The 20898-nt window shown below is 39.1% G+C and overlaps 1 protein-coding gene across 7 annotated transcripts in view; it reads right to left on the bottom strand.

Annotated features, from left to right (window-relative positions):
• Positions 1-20898, bottom strand: part of LOC122561413 (uncharacterized) — a 108103-nt gene that overhangs the window by 73923 nt on the left and 13282 nt on the right. For 4 of the 7 annotated variants that reach the window (XR_015760875.1, XM_087998758.1, XM_087998761.1 and 1 more), the window contains exons 3-4: positions 8251-8523; positions 2375-2474 (exon numbers count right to left, since the gene is read on the bottom strand). The exons of 1 other annotated variant lie outside the window; for it this stretch is intronic. Coding sequence is in view for 5 of the 6 variants with exons in the window: in XM_087998761.1 (XP_087854887.1) it covers positions 2375-2474; positions 8251-8523 (373 nt within the window). In the remaining variant the exon portion in view is untranslated. Of the gene's footprint in view, positions 1-444; positions 448-2374; positions 2475-8250; positions 8524-20898 lie in introns of all 7 variants that reach the window. 2 more of the 7 variants (XM_087998765.1, XM_087998760.1) reach the window with 2 other exon arrangements.

Here is a 20898-nt window from a genome sequence, read left to right as displayed (position 1 = left end):
AAAATCATAAGACATGCAAGTTATATTTGTAAAGTAGGTTTAAATGATAACCCTGTACTGAAGGGAACAACAGGTAAGGAAGAGGAATGTTCCCCACCCTTTGGCACAGAAGCCAATTGTCTGCCTTCCATTTCTACCCTACTCAAGTTAGTTAGTAACACAGACCGAGAATCAATAGCGAGACATTCCTGTACAGTTGGGGTACAGTTGTACTCATCGGTTTCTATTAATATTCTTATCAACCAGGGAAAGATATATTTTTAATCTGTAGCCTAACACGGAAGTATGAACATCAGAAGATCCCAGACTGAATCATTGCGGAGTTTACTGAGCTTAGATTACATGGACTAGTGACAAGCATTAATCTCAGCTCTTCGTGGCTGCAAAGGAACATCCTATGATAAGATCATGAGATCTCAGACTATACCATGGAAATAAGACAACTTTCTCTCACAATACCATTATTATATTTTTTGCATAAAGCAGTAGCTTTCTTAAAGTCACAGATAAGGTTATATTCCGCAGAGTTTGTGTCAACAGGAGTTCTGGTCTAATTTGACAGCTGAATGCACAATAACACAAAGCCTTATCGACTTGGATTCAGATTCTTCGTGAGCTTTCCTGTACTTAGACTTCGTAAGTCAAAGTCAGCTGGAATGGACCAACATAAAGTAGACTAAAACAGTGCGCAAAGAGCATGTGATTTGGTATTTGAAGCATTTATCACTGGCCGTTCTAAGCTTAGTTCAGCACTTATTTTTCTAAAACACTCCATTGAATGAGTTTTCATAAATAAAAGCAATTTTAGCACAAGGACACCTCCAATATATCCTACAACCTCATTCTTCCCCCAGTTCTTTCAAACTTTTCCTTTATAAAAAAAAACTTACCCCATTCCTTTTTTAAATGAACTGTAATTCTACTTCAACAGTCACTCACACTGAAGCATCCAACTGTCCAATAGACAGTTCAAAAATCCTCCTCCTCCCCCTCCCTCAATTTTTTTCGAAAAGGAATCTCAGTTTCCATTTCTGTTTAACTGCAATAAAATCCCCAAGCTTCACTCATTCGTTAAATGGCTGCTTTGAAATTGGCTCTTTACTCATTATCTTGCTGTTTTTCTTTTTCTGGCTCTGCAGAAAATGTTGCTACTCTCATCCTATCATATTCACAGTTTCACTTCTCTTTCGCAATCCTCCCAAATCTTATTCCAGTCGCCTCCTTTCCCATTGCAACCCTATACTAATTCCCCCATCTCCTCTCAATTATTCCCAATTTTCTGCGTTGCTCACATCAGTGTCCAAAATATTAATATTTAATTCCCTGCGACTTCAGGACGTTCCTGGAGAATTGGCAACCCAATCACTTATGATTATCTTCTCAATCTCAGCCATTTAAAAAAGGTACAGGAAGCACCAAGATACAGTGCAATTCTTGGATCCATGCTCACGTTGTTTGTTGAATTCAGTGGAGTAGTGTTCAGATGAATTTCTTCACATTTTCTGTACTGCTGAAATCAAATAACTTGTATACTTGGCATACATCCTTGCATTTAAACAAATTAGAATTTTTAAAAATTTTAACTCTACAAATGCATTAAGAAATCCCAAATGTTTTGTATGACAATAAATTGTATATTACAGATGTTTCTCATTAATAACATTACAAAAAGAATATATTACATTGGAACAGAAGTCTTGTACAATGAGAACAGCATAACACCATCAATTAGGCTAAATGCTCACACATATCACTATAAACGAAAGGCAGTCAAACAGTTTTTGCTTCTTCCCAATTCATTGAGTATTTGTGTTGGTCTTTGAATTTATGGATTTTTTTTGGAACCTTGTGAATGAGTTTAGATGACTTGAAATAATGTCCAGAGAATAAATACAATTCTTGTTATGCTGAATACTGTTTATGAAGCAAATTCTGAAGCACTTTCATTTATGTTCAACATTAAAATTCTGATTATTAAGTCTGTAAGGGAAATAGGATTATTTTCTTTGATTATCATGACTAACTACATCAAGCAAACAAGGTTGACAAAATACCTACAAGAATGGAAAAATACCTAAATAACTGACTTCTTCAGAAAAGGAAGGGAACAAGTTTTTATTTCACTGAGATAAAAAGGTAATAAATCAGTTAGTTCACTCTGCAACTGATTTTTACCTTAAATGGAGATTTGACTAATTTCCTGGTTATCTACCAATACCTTGCTATTGGTGCATTGTTAAATTTAAAAAAGAGAAAATTCCTTAATTAAGAACACAGCTGAAGGAATACCCAGTGTTCTCAGTGATAACCTAATGCAAACTAATACAAAAGAAAATGCTTAAAAGACACAATTAAAGGCAAACTTCATGCTCACCCTTTAGCTAGAACAGTAGATGTAGAACAACCCAGGGTCTTGCCTGTGGAAACACTGCGGGCAGAAGGATTTTTCTTAGTAGACAAATCAAGCACTCCATCTGGAAAAGGAAACAAATGTCAAAAAGTCCAATGACAGATTAATGGGGGAACAGTTATACATTTCTTTGAAAGTTTACGTATAATCAAAAATCCCTACAGTGTAGTAGCAAGCCATTCAGACCATCGAGCCCACACCGAACCTCAGAAGAGCATCCCACCCAGACATCCCAACCCTACCTCAGTAACCCCGCATTTCCCATTGCTAATTTACCTAACCTGCACATCCCTGGACATTATGGGTGATTTAACATGGCCAATTCACCTAACCTGCACATCTTTGGACATGTTGGTATAAAATACTAAGAAAATTATATTAGCAAGAGATAAAAATCTAGTTCATTTCAAGCGAAACACCAACCGTGCAAGACAATTTCATGATTATAGCTTTTTGAAGTCACAATCAAGCGAACAGCACCCATAAACTCTACAATTTTAATGCTAACAATAACCAAACATCAGAATCATTTGCTTCTGGTTGTTGCAGCTTGATTATTATTTCCAAAGCAACAGTACCCATCTCCTTTCCAGTGATTCAGAAATGAGGCTCGCAATCCACATTCAATATTGTCTCCTAGATACTTTCAACAACTCTCACCAAATATAGTCCATAACCCCAGGAAATACATAGACAAGTTGTTTTTTTCCCCTCCCAGTTTGAATTCCAGTTGGATTCTGGGTTACTCATTTTATTTAGATAAAACAGAATGATTTAATTTATGCAAAGCCATTTGGATAACAACATAATACTGAGTTTCTAACTAGCAACTGCATTAAAAAAAGCACTCAATTGAAACTGAAAGCACAAATATATTACTGTATTATTATTTCAGTCACCATCCACAAATGAAATGGCCAGAAGTGGATGTACTGCTCAATGGTAATCTGGCCAAAAAAAATCAATTTTATATCATTCTGTATTGGTTATTATTTGAAAATCAAGAATGCCGAAATCCATTGATTTTTTTAAAATAGTCTTCCTTAGCTGTCTCAGCAGCATCTATGGAATGCATAACAATTTTTTATTTCTCAAAGAGATTTTATGCTTGTCTGTAAAAGGTTCTGCCATTTTTCTGCATTCATACATGTTTTATTCAATCTCTGTGTTGGCTCCACCCAAATATTGACCCCTAAAATTTGCAGTTGGTATCAATTTATCTGAATCAAAGTCATTCATACAAATTAGAAACCATAATAATGCAAAAACTAATCCTTGGACACTTGTCTAAATATTTCACAAACTCCAGCATAATTTTTCCAAAAGGACATTTGTTTTCTAACAAAGATTTATTCTAAACTCCCATCATTTAAATTCTAAGCAGAGCTTTATCAAATGCCCTTTTGGAATTCTAGAGGCACATAAATGGCTATTTAGGCTGATACTTGGCATTTGTGTTTCTAATCCATGGTGTTTTCTATTTACAAAGTTTTGAATGCTCAATTTACTCCTGCATAAATTCCACTATTATATATAAGATTAGAGTGCCAACTATAATAGTTCTATGCTGTCCTTACCCATTTTTTCACTTTTTTTTGCAAGCAGTATCAAGTTAGCCTGTTTCTAATCTGCTGGAAAGTTAAGGGCACTATGCAAATTGAAGGTTGTTCTAATATATCAAGGCACAGTTGTGCTAAAAATGAAGACCCACTATTCTCTGAGTCACCACAAATGCAAACATTTAATACACCTACCAAAAATACCAATAAACCTTTAACTGACTGCTACTCAAGACAAAAGCAAGGTAAATAACTAGGTTTCTTCAATAAAACTCTCTTGTAACAGTCTTTACAGGAACAGTAAGAAAAAGGATTTCTACCTTGTGTATTTTAAACTTGACCTCCTTCCAAAAACACTTGCTCCTCCACAAAGAAATTTACACAAACATGCAAACAAAAGAAAAACAGACAAACCATAATGAAGGGAAGGGAAGAAAAAGTCAGGAGAACTTCACAGTTTGCATCACCAATCCAAATCACAAAACCAGACAGGGTTGGTTTTAGGATCCTAACAAATCTTTTACAAAGCCTTGATTTTATCTGAACAGAAATGATCAATAGCTCACTGGTTGGACCCATGATCTTTCTGGTTATTTTTATGCTTGAGAATTATTTCTTTCAGCATCTACAAATTATCTACTTTTTGACAGATAATTGGATAAAGCAGCTTTATAGAGAAAGGAGAGAAAAATTTATGGAGCTAACTTCTGGAGATCTCCATGTTTCTCTGTTTCACTCCCCAGACCAGAGAGTGTAATTATGCTGAACTCCCCAGAACCCATAACAAATGGAATCAATTTGTCTGGACTCAATAGCCCCAAAAATAACATTGTTTTATATTTGTCTGTTAGCTTTACTTGCTTTTCCTAGGTGCCAACTCCTTGTACATTCTTCCTTTTGAAAGGCAGAGTCCATTTTTCTCATTTCTAATCCATAGTCCAAGGAATAAAAAGATAGGGGCCTCTTACAATGGTTACTGAAATAATTTCTTATCATTAAATTTACTTCTCAAGTTGTACACTTTTCTCAATTTCATTTTGTCCTTCTGATCATTTTCAACATATAGTAGTAAGTTTATTATATCCCAGAAAACTTTCAGCCCAACTAGCCTACCACTGGTATCATTCTAATTGTCCTGAATCCCACTTGTTAACAAGCATCTGTCTCATTCTTCCTTAACAGCCATGAAGGGTCATTGCCTAGTGCCAACCAGCATCCTTGCAGTTCTGGCTTTTCAAAAGGTAGAAAATACTCGAAAATGCATCCATCTTCTAGCCTGTATATATGCTCAAGGCGCAAAATTGCTTCTTTTTAAAATGTCTTTAAGAGGACTGTTACATTGGTATTCTGAAAGGCACTAAATTAATTCAAATTCTATTTTCTACATTTCGTACTTTAGAAAAAAATTAGAAATTTAATAATCTTGATGTTTATGCAATTTAGCACCCACTCTTCATCTTAATATCATTCACAAAAGGTTGTCATTAAACCATGCAGAAAAAATATTATTTTGACTATTTAAAATACTGAGTCAAACTCAACCTACCAAAAACCACTTTGCCCTAATTAAAGTGATCAGTCCAAAACACAAACGAAAAAGCAAATCAACTTCAGATTGGCTGTATATATAAAGTGGGAGAAAGTGAGGTCTGCAGATGCTGGGGATCAGAGCTGAAAAATGTGTTGCTGGAAAAGCGAAGCAGGAGAATCAACGTTTCGGCCATAAGCCCTTCTTCAGGATTCCTGACCTGCTGCGCTTTTCCAGCAACACATTTTTCAGCTCTGTATATATACAGTGTGTCAGAAATTCATAAGTGCATTAGCATTTTAAAAGACAAGCAAGCTTGATGATTTCATTCAAAAACTTTTCTTCAGATGCTGACAGCCTGACTTTTCCCACTTGCAGCTCTAATTCCATTTTCAACATTTGCCACATTCTGCATCACCTATGAATAAGAATGCATCCAATCAACCTGAATTTAGCATTCACAACTGGGCTCAACTGCACAAATCAATCAGCTACTTGTTTCTGGACAAATCTCATTCTGTACATGCACATCCGAATGCTGTGCAATTTATAAATCTCTTCTCCCACCAACCCCCCTCACTACTTGAACAATGCAGCAGAGCAAACATCACGTACATTCAGTTTCAGTAATATGTTTTTAAAATGTGCAGCACTTCCTTCCACAGTCCTTGGTTCTAAAGTAATCCTTTTTCCATTTTAGTTCACATTCAAAAATACAGAAAATAAAATTATATGGTCCTTACACCTGATCTTCAAACATGCATACTTGGGGATCACATGACTGCAACTAGGAATAAAATTGTCCTCCTTAACATAATAGTCTCTAAATTCAATTTTCAAAAATTAAAAATGGAAATCGATGCTGGATCCCTTTCAGTGTGTTTAAGTTGCATGCTGTTTCATTAAAATTCTCAGTTTATTTAAATATTTTAACCGTTAATTTTACAAGACACTAGTATATTGTTGGGAGTGTACAGTAAAATACAAATATGAGTTAGAATTAGTACTTAACACCCATAAAAAATTAGGAGACAATACAAGGAGAGCAGCTGGCTTGGATAAGAGCAGCACTTTGGAAGGCAGGGAGATTCGAGAGCTTTAAAAATGAATATTTTTAAAAAGTATATAGAGGGAAATCCAAATATAAAATCTCACTTTGAAATTTTACAAACTCTGGTCTCAGGATTTTAAATGAGAATTTATCTGAAATATAGACATGAATTTTCGCCAAAATGGATATGGTGAAATGGTAGACAGGTCTGGAAATCGCAAAACCTGACACCAAACACAGCACTTACCATTTTCACGGGATAGGAACAGGATGGTTTACGGAGGTAGCTGCCTTTGATCAAGTTGCATTTTAGTAGCCCAGGAGTGAGAGATCCTAAATATGCAGAGTAGACCTGGTAAGGACAGGCTTGAACTTTGTGTATTCTTTAGGTAATCAGAATAGCTCTCTTGGGATATAGTTGGTAACAATTTTGAGGAAGATAAGGTGCCATGTTGGGTGTGAGGGGGAGGGGTCATATACCCTTTGAGAAAGGTGCTGATTCCTGTGGAATTATTGAGGTAGGAATGAATGTGTGCAAACACTGCATAACCTCGTTTGCTCCAAGCCAATGCAAAAGCAACTATCAACGAATGCTGTCAAAAATATCAAGAGGGGCTATCAAAATAAACTGTGAAAGTGAAGAGAGCTGCAAAGTTGTCAAGGCACTTTAACTTTTACTTTAAATGTTTGAAGGGAACAGTCTGAAATGTTAAATCATTATTTGTTATTAGAGGTCATCTGTTAGCATAATCCTAAGGCTTCTATTACTGAATTATGGATTCATGAATGACTTAACAACTATCCATTATCATGTATAGTGCCTGCCAATTCACAGTTTGACTGAGAGCTACAAGTAGTTATAGAATAATTGAAGTGGGACCACAAATTCCATTGCTTGTTGTTTTCAGGGATTGTACATTTGAATTAAACATTTATTGTGATAAACCTTAATGTTGTCAAAGCAATGTAAATGTAGTGAAAGGGTTTTATGAACGAGAGTAAATATTTCAATATAGTGAAGTCTGCAATAGACAGCTAGAACCCTACGCTATCCAATCTCTGCATAGGTCCCGAGGTCTGTCCATGGTGAACACTGGATGAGTTGGCATTTTTATATAAGGAAAAGGATGGTGAGTGGAAGTGAGTATAGAAGTGTGTGGTGTAAGGGCTATTTCATGATTTATTCCTTTTCTTAACATGTTGGAAACAGTGCTGAAGCCCCGAGGCAGGTTATCTTCCCAGCCCAAGTCCACCGATATCCCCATCCTCATTTTCTGTGTTGACAGCCTTGATTTCTAATTTAGCAACTCCACATCCCCCGCAAAAAAAAACCTCCTGGATTCAAAAATCAGTGTCCTCAAGCAGTCACTTTTAAAATGCAGGAATGCAGAGCCAGGCATTCTCCTGACTGTACACTGGGCCCATTGACAAATATCCAGGCTTTACCCTTTACAACAACATGTGCTTCACTGCAATTCAAAACCAAAGGATATAGGGATCATGCAGCTCTTGAAAGCCAATATTCACAGAGGGAGTCGAAAGAATTGAAATGGACAACTGGTTAAAAAAAAAACAGACCAACAGAATCAGTGCTTCATTGATATGTCCATCCTTTCTCATCATCTTAAAAGAAACCATTGCAAACAAATGAAATCTATAACAGATGCAATCGGTTAAAAGACGTTTTAAATTGCAGGCTTACCTTGATTGTCTGATTCAAGATTAGACTTTTTGATAGTTAGATCCAAAGGTCTATCTTGGTCAGCCATAAGAAGCTTGCTTAAAACAGGATTTAGAGCACTGGCACCGAGCACAGGTGTTTTAGATGCACTTTGGTCCTTAGTGCTGGTGAGTACTATAGAGTCCTGAGAAGTGCTTGTTTTTGAGGTATATTCAGCAGCAAACTGCCTGATCATTCGATGCATAATCTCACGAGCCACTAAAGGAATATTGGAATCCACAACCCGTGGGCTGTCTGCACAAGAGAGAAAATAATGGATACTTATTTTAGACTAGGTATACTGACACTTTCTTTTGAAGTGGAGGAACAGCACTGAAACTCCCTCTCCAAGATGTACAAGAAATTACAGTATTGAATAAACAGGCTTACTGAAGACATTGCAAGCTCAAAATAAGTCTCTTTCTCTCTTACCTGTCTTACTCCTCATTTTCCAAATCTTAATTTAGCTTGATAGAAGTATCATAGAATTGGTTGTTTGACTGACACTGGTGTCCAAATGAGATAAGTCCTTCAGTATAATCACTTTAAGATATATATTCAACTATTCATTTGAATTAGCAGCTTTTCTGAATAGAATTTATTCAAACAACTCACATTTGCAACATATTAAATCTTTTATCTATCTGAAACTTTTAATGAAGAGGTAGTCAGAATTTGTTATACCTTTACACTGGGAACATAAAAAATTTTAAAAAGCAACTATCTAGCAATATTGTTTATATCAATATTTAGCATAGCAGACGGAGTCTTTACTAAATTTTACACTGGGAAACTATCAAAACGAATCACTATAAAAATAAATGAACCATTATTGTCACATTTGCATGGCATTGCATGCTTAATAAATGTTCTTGGCATTAAAGTAAAGTTTGGCTTCAGGGCAGAAAGCAAAGGATGGAAATAAAATGTATTCAATGTAAGGTATACAGATCATTCTGGTATAACGAGCATTTCATCAATGCGAGTTGGCAAAAACATAATTGATGAATTGTGGACATTGTTTGGGTAATATGAACTTTCAATGGGTATCGCAATTTTCTATAGCGAACTCCTATAGTGTGATTTTCTATTGTGATTTTCCATGACGCGATTTTCTACAGTGCCAGACTGCAGAGGAACACAACTGTCGCGTTACAGAACGCATTATAAAAGGTAAATTCAGGGTAATAAAGTTGGGAGGTGGTGCTCTACAAAAATCAGTGCTGACAGCATAGCTGTTGTCAAATTATGTTAACAATTTAAACTTTGAAAACACAAACACAATTCCTAAATTGATAAATGAGTCTAAATTGGGGATGTGATTTGGAATACCGAAGATGGCTACAACAAATTACAAGAGAATATTAATAAACTTCCAGAATGGGCAAATGGAGGTCAATGCACATAAATGTGAGCAGCACATTTTGGTGAGAATCAATTATTTCCTGGAAGGTGCAAATTGAGATGGAGTAGAGGAACAAAGTACAAATACATAACTATAAGTTGTGCAACAGATTCACACGACCACAAAAAACAAGTGCTGGCTTCACAAAAGAAAATAGCCAGGGACAATTAAAGAGATAAGTGACAGCATTAAACGAAAAGGGCTTACAAAAATGCAAAAAACAGCACAGATCTTGCTGAGTGGGAAAGATGCAAAGATAATCAAAGGCTCACAAAGCAACTTGTAAGAGTTACTAAAAGAGGTTACGAAAGGAAACTTGCTAGGGATTTCAAAATCACTAATAAGACATTTTACAGTTCTATAAATGGAACACAGGTAGTCAACAGCAATATTGGCCCACTAAAAGCAAAGTGGGGATACTGTCAATGACTGTGAAAATGGCAGACATGCTGAATAATTACCTTGCTTCAGTATTTACAATAGAAACAGAGGAATAGCTTGCCAGAAGTCCCAAGAAATTTAATAGTGGATCAGGAACAGGAACTGAATAAAATTAACACAAGTAAAAGATTGGTAATGAGGAAATTAATGGAATTAAAGGGTGACAAAACCCCAGGACCTGACTATTTCCATCCACAAGTATTAAAGGAAGTAGAGGAAAGATTATAGTAGGGCATCTGCAGAACTCCCTAGTTAAAGAAGTCATTCCTCTGGTTGGAAAATTGGAAAAATCACTCAGTCATTCAGCACACAAAAAGACTCTTCGGTCCAATTCTTCTCGCCAACCAGACATCCCAATCTGATCTAGTCCCATTTGCCAGCGCCTGGCCCACATCCCTCTAAATCCTTGCTATTCATGGACCCATCCAGATGCCTTTAAATGTTGTAACTGCACCTGCCTCCACCATTTCCTCAGGCAACTCATTCCATACATGCACCACCCTCTATGAAAAAGTTACCCCTCAGTTCTTTTTTAAATTTTGCTCCTTGCACCTTAAACCGGTGTTCTGTAGTTTTGGACTCCCTAGGAAAAAAGACCTTGACTATTTACACTATCCATGCCCCTCATGATTTTATAAATCTCTAAGAAGGTCACCCCTCAGTCTATGACATTCCAGGGGAAAATAACCCCAAACTATTTAATCTCGCCCTATAGCTCAACCCCTCCAGTCCCAGCAACAACCTTGTAATTCTTTTCTGCATCCTCTCAAGTTTAACATCCTTCTTATAGAAAGTGACCAGAATTGTATACAGAACTCCAAACGTGGCTCACCAATGTCCTATACAGTTGCAACATGACATCCCAACTCCTATACTCAATGCACTGACCAATGAAGGCAAGCGTGCCGAATGCCTTCTTCACTACCCTGTGTACCTGTGACTCCACTTTCAAGGAATTATGCACCGACACCTCTCGGTCTCTTTGTTTGGCAACATTCCTCAGGGCGCTACCATTAACTGTTTAAGTTCTACCAAATGCAACACCTCACATTTATCTGAAGTATCTTCCACAAGAAGGAAAATTTAACACTATATCACATATTAAGACATCAGACTAAAACTTAGTTTAAGGAGTATCTGAATGGAGGAAAGAAAGGTAGACAGGATGGAGATATAAGGAGAACATTCCAGAGTTTAGGGCCTAGACAGTTGAAGGCACAGCCACCAAACACAACTAAACCAGAATTATTCAAAATGCTTTAATTAGCCAAATACTTCATAGGAAAGCATAAACTAACTTGGGATGATAAAGAATAAAAATAACTACTACAGAAAGAGCAAAGCAGTCAAACCTGGAGATCAAATAAAACTTCTGTAATTCCACCATTTACAGTAAACATGCAGAAGCTCCATAATCATCTCCATTATAGAATAAGGTGGAGTTCAGCACGAGGACAAACCAAGGCACGAAGTACTGTATACAGTTAGAAGTCCAAATGGATTAGTTTACTCAGCTTCCCACTGGGGACCCCGCCATGACATTAACAAGCCAAATTCACTGAATACAATAAAGGCTCTGAGCCTTGAAGACCTGTGTACCTGAAGTAGTCATTCCTTTCTTCAAGCACAGCGATGATACTAGCATACGAGACCATTTTGATGAGTGCCCAACTCATTACAAACCATTAAAAATACAATAAATTTAAACTGGTCAATTATTGTCCAGCTGTCAATTGAGCAATGGAAGTTATTAATAAGTGCAATCAAACACTACTGGTAACCAGTGGTCAAACTGGTAACCAATTTGTAACTGAACTGCTCAGCACAGAATTTACAACAGATTCGATTCAGATATGGATGGAAGAGCTAAATGTCAGACAAGGAAACTAATCAACATCAAAATGTTTGACCAAATATGATAACAAGACCCCTGGCAATTCAAAGTCAGGAAAAAGTGGAGTAACAATAGATAGATCACACGCAACAACTCATTAGCACAATCTTGCTCCACTCAAACATGTTTTAGAACTCTTGCTGATTTTTCATAATTTTATTCTTATCATTTTTGGTTTGCAGCTGTGACCTTATGACTGTGAACAGCAGCTTGTATTTTTTTAAAAAAAGAAACAAATTGTTTATTTGCTTTTGAAGCCAGGTTTGAAAGTCAATGGTAAGTTATTTCTTGTTTCGTAAGTGCTCTATAGACACTTCCACTCCAGAGAGGTCTTGTGCTCAAACAAAACAGCAAATATTAACTGGGAAATCATGGGAAGACAGTCAGTCTGGCAAAGAGGGGCCAGAGTTTGAACTGGCTTTTAGACTTAAGTGTTTGGGTCAGAAGGATTGTGCCAGTGAAAGCTATAGGAAAAAGTCTGATGGCTGCCTGGTTGCTCTCCCATTATCCACTTATTAAAAGTTCAGAGAATAAAATCTCAGTCGTAAGAATTAAATAAATATTCTTCAAAGCCTACTGAAAGCTGTCTGCATGCAGATTTATCAGAAGCCAAGCAAGATCTCATGTGCCAGTGTTGTTACAAATTGTGGAATCTGCCTATGTGAACCGGTCAGTTATATTGAGTCAGAGAGATACACAGCATGGAATCAGACCCTTTGATCCAACTCGTCCATGTCAACCAGATATCCTAAATTAATCTAGACCCATATCCCTCTCCACTCTTCCTATTCATGTACCAAATGCCTTTTAAATATTGTAATTGTACCAATCTCCACCACTTCCTCTGGCAGCTCATTCCATATACACACCACCCTCTGAGAAAAAGTTGCCCCTTAGGTACCCCAATCCAGGGAAAAGACCTTGTCTAATTACCCTAGGGCCACTTTTGGAATATTGCATGCAATTCTGGTCTCCTTCCTATTGGAAAGATGTTGTGAAACTTGAAAGGGTTCAGAAAAGATTTTCAAGGATGTTACCAGGGTTGGAGGATTTGAGCTATACGGAGAGGCTGAACAGGCTGGGGCTGTTTTCCCTGGAGCGTCAGAGGCTGAGGGGTGACCTTATAGAGGTTTACAAAATTGAGGGGCATGGACAGGATAAATAGGCAAAGTCTTTTCCCAGGGGTGGGGGAGTCCAGAACTAGAGGACAGAGAGGGGAACTTTAGGGTGAGAGGGGAAAGATATAAAAGAGTCCTGAGGGGCAACCTTTTCACTCACAGGATGGTACATGTATGGAATGAGCTGCCAGAGGAAGTGGTGGAGGCTGGTACAATTGCAACATTTAAAAGGCATTTGGATGGGTATGTGAATAGGAAGGGTTTGGAGAGATATGGACCAGGTGCTGGCAGGTAGGACTAGCTTGGTTTGGGATATCTTGTCAGCATGGACAGGTTGGACCGGAGGGTGTATTTCCATGCTGTACATCTCCATGACTCTATAACTCTATTTATTAGCAAAAAAAAACTTTTTTTGACTTTACAAAAATATAAAGTTATGGAAAATATGACAAATAAAGTATAATAAAAAATGCAAATTACAATACAACTACTGTCTACTAACTACTAACCTACAAAACAAACCAAAACCAAATACTAGGCAAAGTAATACCAAAAAATATGTAAGTAACTAAAAAATAACAATTGAACACAAGAACACAAAATAAACAAAATAACAATGCTCAATGCAGAACTCCCAAAGAAAAACGGGAGCGTTGTATATATACCCATGTTAACGCAGGAGCCCCTGGCTCCAGGGTTGAGCAAACCTAATCATCCTCGTTAAACTAACACCCTAATTAAGACAGCAGACAAATCTGTGTCGAAATAACTCAAAAAGAGCTGCCACGTCTTATAAAAAAAGATCTGTTGTGTGGTGCACTATATTTGTGAAAAAATCCAAGGGAATGTGCTTCATAATTAATTTTTGTCATCCCAGCCAGCCCGGCAGGTTCTCAGACACCCAATTCATTAGTATATTCTTCCGTGCACAGTAAGTAAGAATATTGAATAGTTTCTTCTCATGCCCGTCTAAAGATGATAAATTTGGTAGACCTACGAGAGGTGTTAGGTCTACTTTAACTTCGATCCTCAATACCCTCCCTATTTCTCCTGCCACAGCACTCCAAAAAACGAGGAGCGAGTGGCGTGTCCAGAAGCAATGGGCAAGAGTTCCTATGCTTATTTTATAATTGGGGCACATTGGACATGCCCCTTTTTGAACTTCGCCAGACGGTCCAGTGCCAAATGAACCCTGTGCAGAACTTTTAACCGCATAGCATCCGTCCTACAGATTGAGATCTTTCGTGCCTCCTCCCATATATCCTCCCACATTTCAGAAGAGATCTCCACTCCTAGCTCTTGCTCCCAGACTTACATAACCAGTTAATATCCTGCCAGGCCCGACCAACCAGTAGGTAATAGGCGGCACTAACCGAAAGGGTACTTGTGGCATATAGCAACAACCTCACTGTACCAGGGCTTATGGGGTTTAGTGAGAAGGGTGGTCTTCTTCTGGATGAAATCCCTAACCTGAAAAAAACAGAAATGATCTCTACTGGGCAGCCCGTATTTGCTGCTCAATTTCTCAAAAGACATCATAACCACCCCCTCAAACAAGCTTCCCAAACCAGAAACTCCTCTTGCTGCCCACAGCTTGAACCCTGAGTCCATCATGCCTGGTCGGAACTCCGGCATACCAACTATGGGGGTGAGAGGCGAAGTCTTGAATAAGCAACCTGACACATCACCCTCCATGCCTTGACCATATTAATCACAATGGGGTTCCAGCAGTGGTCCATAACTGTCCTCATCTTAACCATGAACATGGTTAATAAGAGGGCATTTTACCTAGGAGGCCTCAATATCCAGCCATATGAACCTGGATCACTGTGTGCAATTGGGTAGGCAAAGGACAGCAGGGAATTCAACTGATACCTCGTGATGTCTAAGAAATCAACTCCTCCCCACCTTGAGGAAACTGCAATTTAGTAAGTTTGGTGATGGGCCGCCCACGACACCAGACAAAGGAACTGAACCAACTCATAACTTTCCACAACGTTGACCTGGGAAACATTATAGGGAGCATAGGCATGAGATAAAGCAAGCAAGGAAGATCATTCATCCTAATAAGGGCTATTCGGTCCAACCACAAAATTGAAAGAGCCTCCCATCTCTGGAGATCCCGTCTAATATTGTCGAGCAGGTGAACAAAATTAGTCCTAGAGCCACCACCAACCTCCGGCACTTCCTTAAAGTCCCCCAAAGGCTTAGCCTCCGACTTTGTAAAGTTGGTCTTACATCCTGAAATAGCCCCAAATGAATAAATACATTGTATCAGATGAGGTACAGAGGTCAACAGGTCTTATAAAAACAGAAGGACGTCATCCACATATAGTGTAATCTTGTGTACCCCCCATTCCACTTCCGGAGCAGTTATGTGGACGTTCTGACGAATAGCCTCTGCCAGTGGCTCTATCACCAACGTAAACAAAAACGATGAGAGCGGGCAACCTTGACGACTACCCCTGCCGTTCCTAAAATTCCCAGACTTCACCCCATTGGTGATGACCGCGTCCAGGGGGTGGCAATATAAAGCCTCCACCCAACCCAAGCCGCTCTAAGATATAAAAGAGATACGGTCATTCCACCCAGGTAAATGCTTTCTCTGCATCCAAGGAAATCATCAACTTCTGGGTCAACCTCTTGCTGACATACTTGGATTATATTCAGCAACCCTCTAATATTAGAGGATCTACGGCTCACTATAAAACCTGACTGGTCCTCTTTGACAATACAGGGCAAGGCCTTCTCCAATCTCAGTGCCAAAATCTTAGACAGAATCTTAAAATCTGAATTTAGTAGAGAGATGGGCCTGTATGAGGCACAATTCTCAGGAACCTTTCCCTTCTTAAGAATGAGTGAAATATTAGCTTCTCAAAGATGGTGGTAGGCATTCATGCATATAGGAGTGTTTGTACATCTCCAACATCGGCCCTGACAGAATCCCCAAAAACCTCTTGTAAAACTCAACCAGGAGACCATCAAGGCCAGGTGCTTTCCCACTTTGAGTTTGCCTGACTGCCTCCTATATTTCCTAAACTGTCAGGGGGGCACTGAAGAGCGAGGCCTGTTCCAAGGTTACCCCAGGTGGTCCAGGCTCTTAAGAAAGGTTTCTATCTTGGCCCACCCATCCTCACAACCTTCAGACTGATACAATTCAGAGTAAAAACTCTGCAAGTCTCTTTAATCCTTTTGGCATCATATGTAAGGACCCCAGCGCTGTCTCTAACTGCAGTAATGGATTGGGGAGCACGCTTTTTCATAGTCAGATATGCCAAATACTTCACTGGCGAATCCCCATACTTGAACAACCTTTGTCAAGGAAAAGCAAGTTCTTTCTTTGCGGTTTGTCTAAGTACTAAATTCAAGACAGTCCTGGGGGCTGTGATCCACTGTATTTTGATCACTGAAGGCCTTGCAAAATGTGGCGCCTCAGCAGCTTTCAGCCACGTCTGAAGTAGACGCTGCTGTTTCCCCTTCTGTCGCTTCCAGCTATCCAAATGGGAAATAGCTAATCCCCTGAGCGGTGTCCCATTGCATTGGCAGACTACTAGCCGTGCCTCAGTTGATAGTCAAAAACTCCTGAAACTCCCTCAAAAAATATTCTACAAATTTGGAATCCTTGAAGAGGAAAGGATCAGCCGCCAGTACCATGAATCTAACCTTCAAATACCATTACAACCCATAATTGAATCCAGAAGGGACAAGGGAGCCAGAAAAAGATCAATCCTCAGTGTGATATTTATGCAGATTTGAAAAAAAGGTGAAGTCCCTGCCAGTAGGGTGAAGACATGTCCACCAACTCCAACTCCTCGCATAAGTCAGCTATCTGCTTGGCCTGCGAAAAAATAGTTGGGGGCCCACTAAGCATCCTGTCCACTGTCGGATCCAAAAGGCAATTGAAATCGCCCCCCTATAATAATGTGCTGTGTTCCAAAGACACTCAACTTAGAGAAGCACTAATCAAACATTTGAGAGAATGTGCTGGGGGACAGTAGACATTTAAAATGCCATATTCCTCCCCATGTATCAGGGCCTTAAGTATCACAAACCACCCTTGCTCATCTTTCACCTGCTCTAATAATGTGAACAGAAGATTTTTCTGGATAAGTGTAGCCACTCTCCTACTTTTAGTAGTAAAGGATGAAAAGACTACCCAGTCATAACCCCCCTGTTATAACTTCAGGTATTCCCCATCAAGATAGGTTTCCTGCAACAGATCTATCTCAACCCTTTCCCTCTTAAGGCTGGAAAGCACTTTTTCCTTTTAACAGACAAATGACTTCCCTTGATGTTCCAGGTGCACATTTAACAAGACCCTTGAACTCTGCTTGCAATGTGTCGAGCACAAGTAAATGGAGACTCAGAGTTGTAAAATTATGTATACAAAAACTACTCTAACATAACTACAAACGACAATTGCTATCAAAAAATGACAAAGAAAACCAACTTAAAAATGTGTTGCTGGAAAAGCACAGCAGGTCAGGCAGCATCAAAGGAACAGGAGAATTAACGTTTCGGGCATAGCCCTTCTTCAGGAAAAAGGGCTTATGCCTGAAACGTCGATTCTCCTGTTCCTTTGATGCTGCCTGACCTGCTGCGCTTTTCCAGCAACACATTTCCATCTCTGATCTCCAGCATCTGCAATCCTCACTTTCTCCCAAAGAAAACCAACTGTAAAACCTTGAACGGGAGACTCTCCCCACCCCCCCAACCCCGTCCATAGGGGGAAGTCACCCTATCCACACCTTCCCTTCACAGCTCCTTCAATCCCAGACTGTGCACCAGCCTTAGGCAAAAATAAGTAAACAAACAAGGAGATGATCCTTAAATCAACAAGAGAAGACAAAGTCAAGATAAGCACTCCGCCCATCCCTGGCTCCATGTCAGTCCCAAGTAAGACTAAAAGAGAAAAAGAACAAAAAAAAGAGGAAAACAACAAAAGGCACCCATAAAATTTCCCATGATAAAATCCAGTTATAAAAATATAATAGAATTTTTAAAAAGATTATTAGGGAAAGAAAAAAAGGGAAATGGGAAAACACAGGAAAAGGAGGAAAAAACATTGACCACATTCTTCAGATCATTCGGACTATTTTAGAGTGTCCACAAAGTTCTTGGCAAAGTTCGAGTCAAAACTATAAACTGAATCCTCGGGACTGAAACGAACCACTGCTCGGTACCTCATGGAGAACTGGATGCCCAGGTTCCTCAGCCTCTTCTTAACTTCATTGGAGGACTGCCTCTTTCAAATTACAGTTGCCGAGAAATCTTGAAAGAATATAATTTTTGACCGCTTGTGCGGTAGTGCCTGTGGATCTTTCCCTAGTAATTTGGAGACTTCTGTCATTCTTTGTTTGTCCTTGTACGTGTGGAAGTACACTAGGACCAGGTAGGGGTGCTGTACCGACCCGGACCAGCGCACCGCCACCCAATAGGCCCTTTCAATGTGCTGCCAGCCGGATTCAATTTGTAGCCCAAGAACTGCGGCAGCCAGTGTTCAAAGAAGCTGACTGATTGCCCACCTTCTTCACCCTTTGGGAGCCCAACAATCTGTAGATTCAACCTCCAACCTCGATTTTCAAGGTCGTCAACCTGATCTCGCAAGGCCTACACTTGCTGTTCCAGGACCTGGATCCGTCCGGACGAGGATTCGATTGCCATTGTTCGACCCTCCACCTCTTCCATCTGCGCCCGAGGCCCTGGAGTTCCCGTTCATGCTTTTGCAGCATTTGTGCAATGGGTTGGATCTGGGCACAGACCTCCTCAATCGCAGCCTCAACCTTGGCAGTAAGACCCACCATCGCCACTGTCAATTCCTGCGAGTCTGTTAAATTCCCTGGGGATTCAGGACAGGCCGCTGCTGTGGCCTCTGGCGTGCCCAGTGCTGCAGGGGAGTGTCCTCCCTGCTGCTGTTTGCTCGCTCCCTTTCCCTTTGGACATCTTTCCCACTCACAAATATTAACGAATATGTGTTCCCAAGGTTTTAAATTAATAACTCTCTCATAGGAGTTACCCAGGTATGGCAAAAAAACATCAATGTGCCTTGGCTGCTGGCAGAGCCTTCCACTGCAGTTCTATTGAATCGCCACCATCTTGCTGAATCCCCTGACTTACCCCTTAACTGTGCCTGTTGTGTTACAATGTTTGAGAGAGAGAGTGGGGCTAGAATTCAAGACGATTGGGTTTAAATCTTAGATGTTAATGGATTACATTACTTTGTGGTTTAACTTTGCTCTGTTAAATCTACTATATTACTAATTAAATTGTTAAATCTTTTGTTTAGGCTACAAATTTGGTACCTGGCATCAGTTATTCAAAAGTATGGTCAGGAACCATTGAGGTCAATTTTGAGGACCTTTGCAAGGTTTTAATTTTAACACACTGCAAATAAAGAGAATGGGAAGCTGACTTTATTTGGCTGTTTGTCTCTGTGTTGTAACAAATGGGAATGACAAGTGTAACAACATCATGAAGGGACAATAACTGACAAGTTATGGATTTATCTGATTTCAGGTTAAATGATCCCTGCTACAGTGATGAAGCACCAACTTTTGTATAATCTTCCATTAAACAACAAGAGGGGAGGAGCACCATTACAAGGATTGCAGTTCTTCTAAGAGAAGGAGAAACTCATCTTCCCAGAGCAACTAGAATTGAGTAATCAACATAAACTAGACAACATTATTCACATTCAGAGAAAAATATTTTAAAAGTAACAAAACTGACATAGTACAAAATACAATAAAGGGAGTGTCAGTGTTTCTGGGTTACTATTTTTATATGAATAATACTACAAAAAAAGCAACAATAAGCAGCATGGAAACAATCAAATAACAAAGATTTTAGCTTCTTACATGCTATACCATAATGTTCTGTTCCAACATAATCGTGAGTTGTAATGGAAGGCAATAGATAGCAATTTCAATTTTGGTTATACAAAGTAGTTACAATAGAATTTTGAGTCATTAGGTTTCCAATATGCGCTTGAACCAGTGGGGAAACATTTAACAACTGACAAGACTTATATTTCTTCTTTTAGCCTCACCTAGGATTCCATCAGCTCAGTTGACAGGCCCCTAAATTATTTCTGACCTATTTCCCACAATTGTGCTCTCACCACTTTCTTTCCCAGAACTGTGATAGGACTCCCTGTTGTCTCCACTTTACACTGCACAAAAATCTGATTTCAACAGATTATTTGTCACCACTCCTGCCATTATCAGTGTGATGCCACCAGCAACACATCCTCCCCTCCTCTGCCAGAAGGGACCATTCCCTCCATGGCACCCTGCTGCATTCACCAGAGTCCCAAAAACCTCATTCCTTTCTTATGATACATTCACAAGCAGACACGGAGATTTAACGCTTGCTTTTTTTTTAAAACATTCTCTCTACTCACGGACCAAGCCCCCAAGTGATGCTTATGTGTACTTGTTTTTCCACATTTAATATACAGTAATCACCTCTCTCTGTAACATTCCCATCAAATTCAGTATCATCTGCAAACTTAGAAATATTACAACTGGTCTCCACATCCAACCCATTGACAGAAATAGCGGCTAAGGACCAAGCATTGATCTTTGGTTACACCCTGCCAATCTGAGAATGGCCCCCCATTTATTCTAATTCTATGCCTATTATTAATCCTCAATCCATACTAGTATATTACCCACAATCCCATGTGCTCTAATTTTGTTTACTAACAATTTCTGTCTTCCAGAAATCCAAACAAACCACATCCAGTCGTTCTCCCTTACCAACTCTGCCTG

This window comes from Chiloscyllium plagiosum, unplaced genomic scaffold, assembly GCF_037043375.1.
Source record: "Chiloscyllium plagiosum isolate Xiang-an unplaced genomic scaffold, Cpla_swu_hap1 HiC_scaffold_22, whole genome shotgun sequence".
NCBI lineage: Eukaryota > Metazoa > Chordata > Chondrichthyes > Orectolobiformes > Hemiscylliidae > Chiloscyllium > Chiloscyllium plagiosum.
The sequence above is the reverse complement of the archived record's forward strand: the minus strand, read 5'-3'. Positions and strand labels throughout refer to the sequence as shown.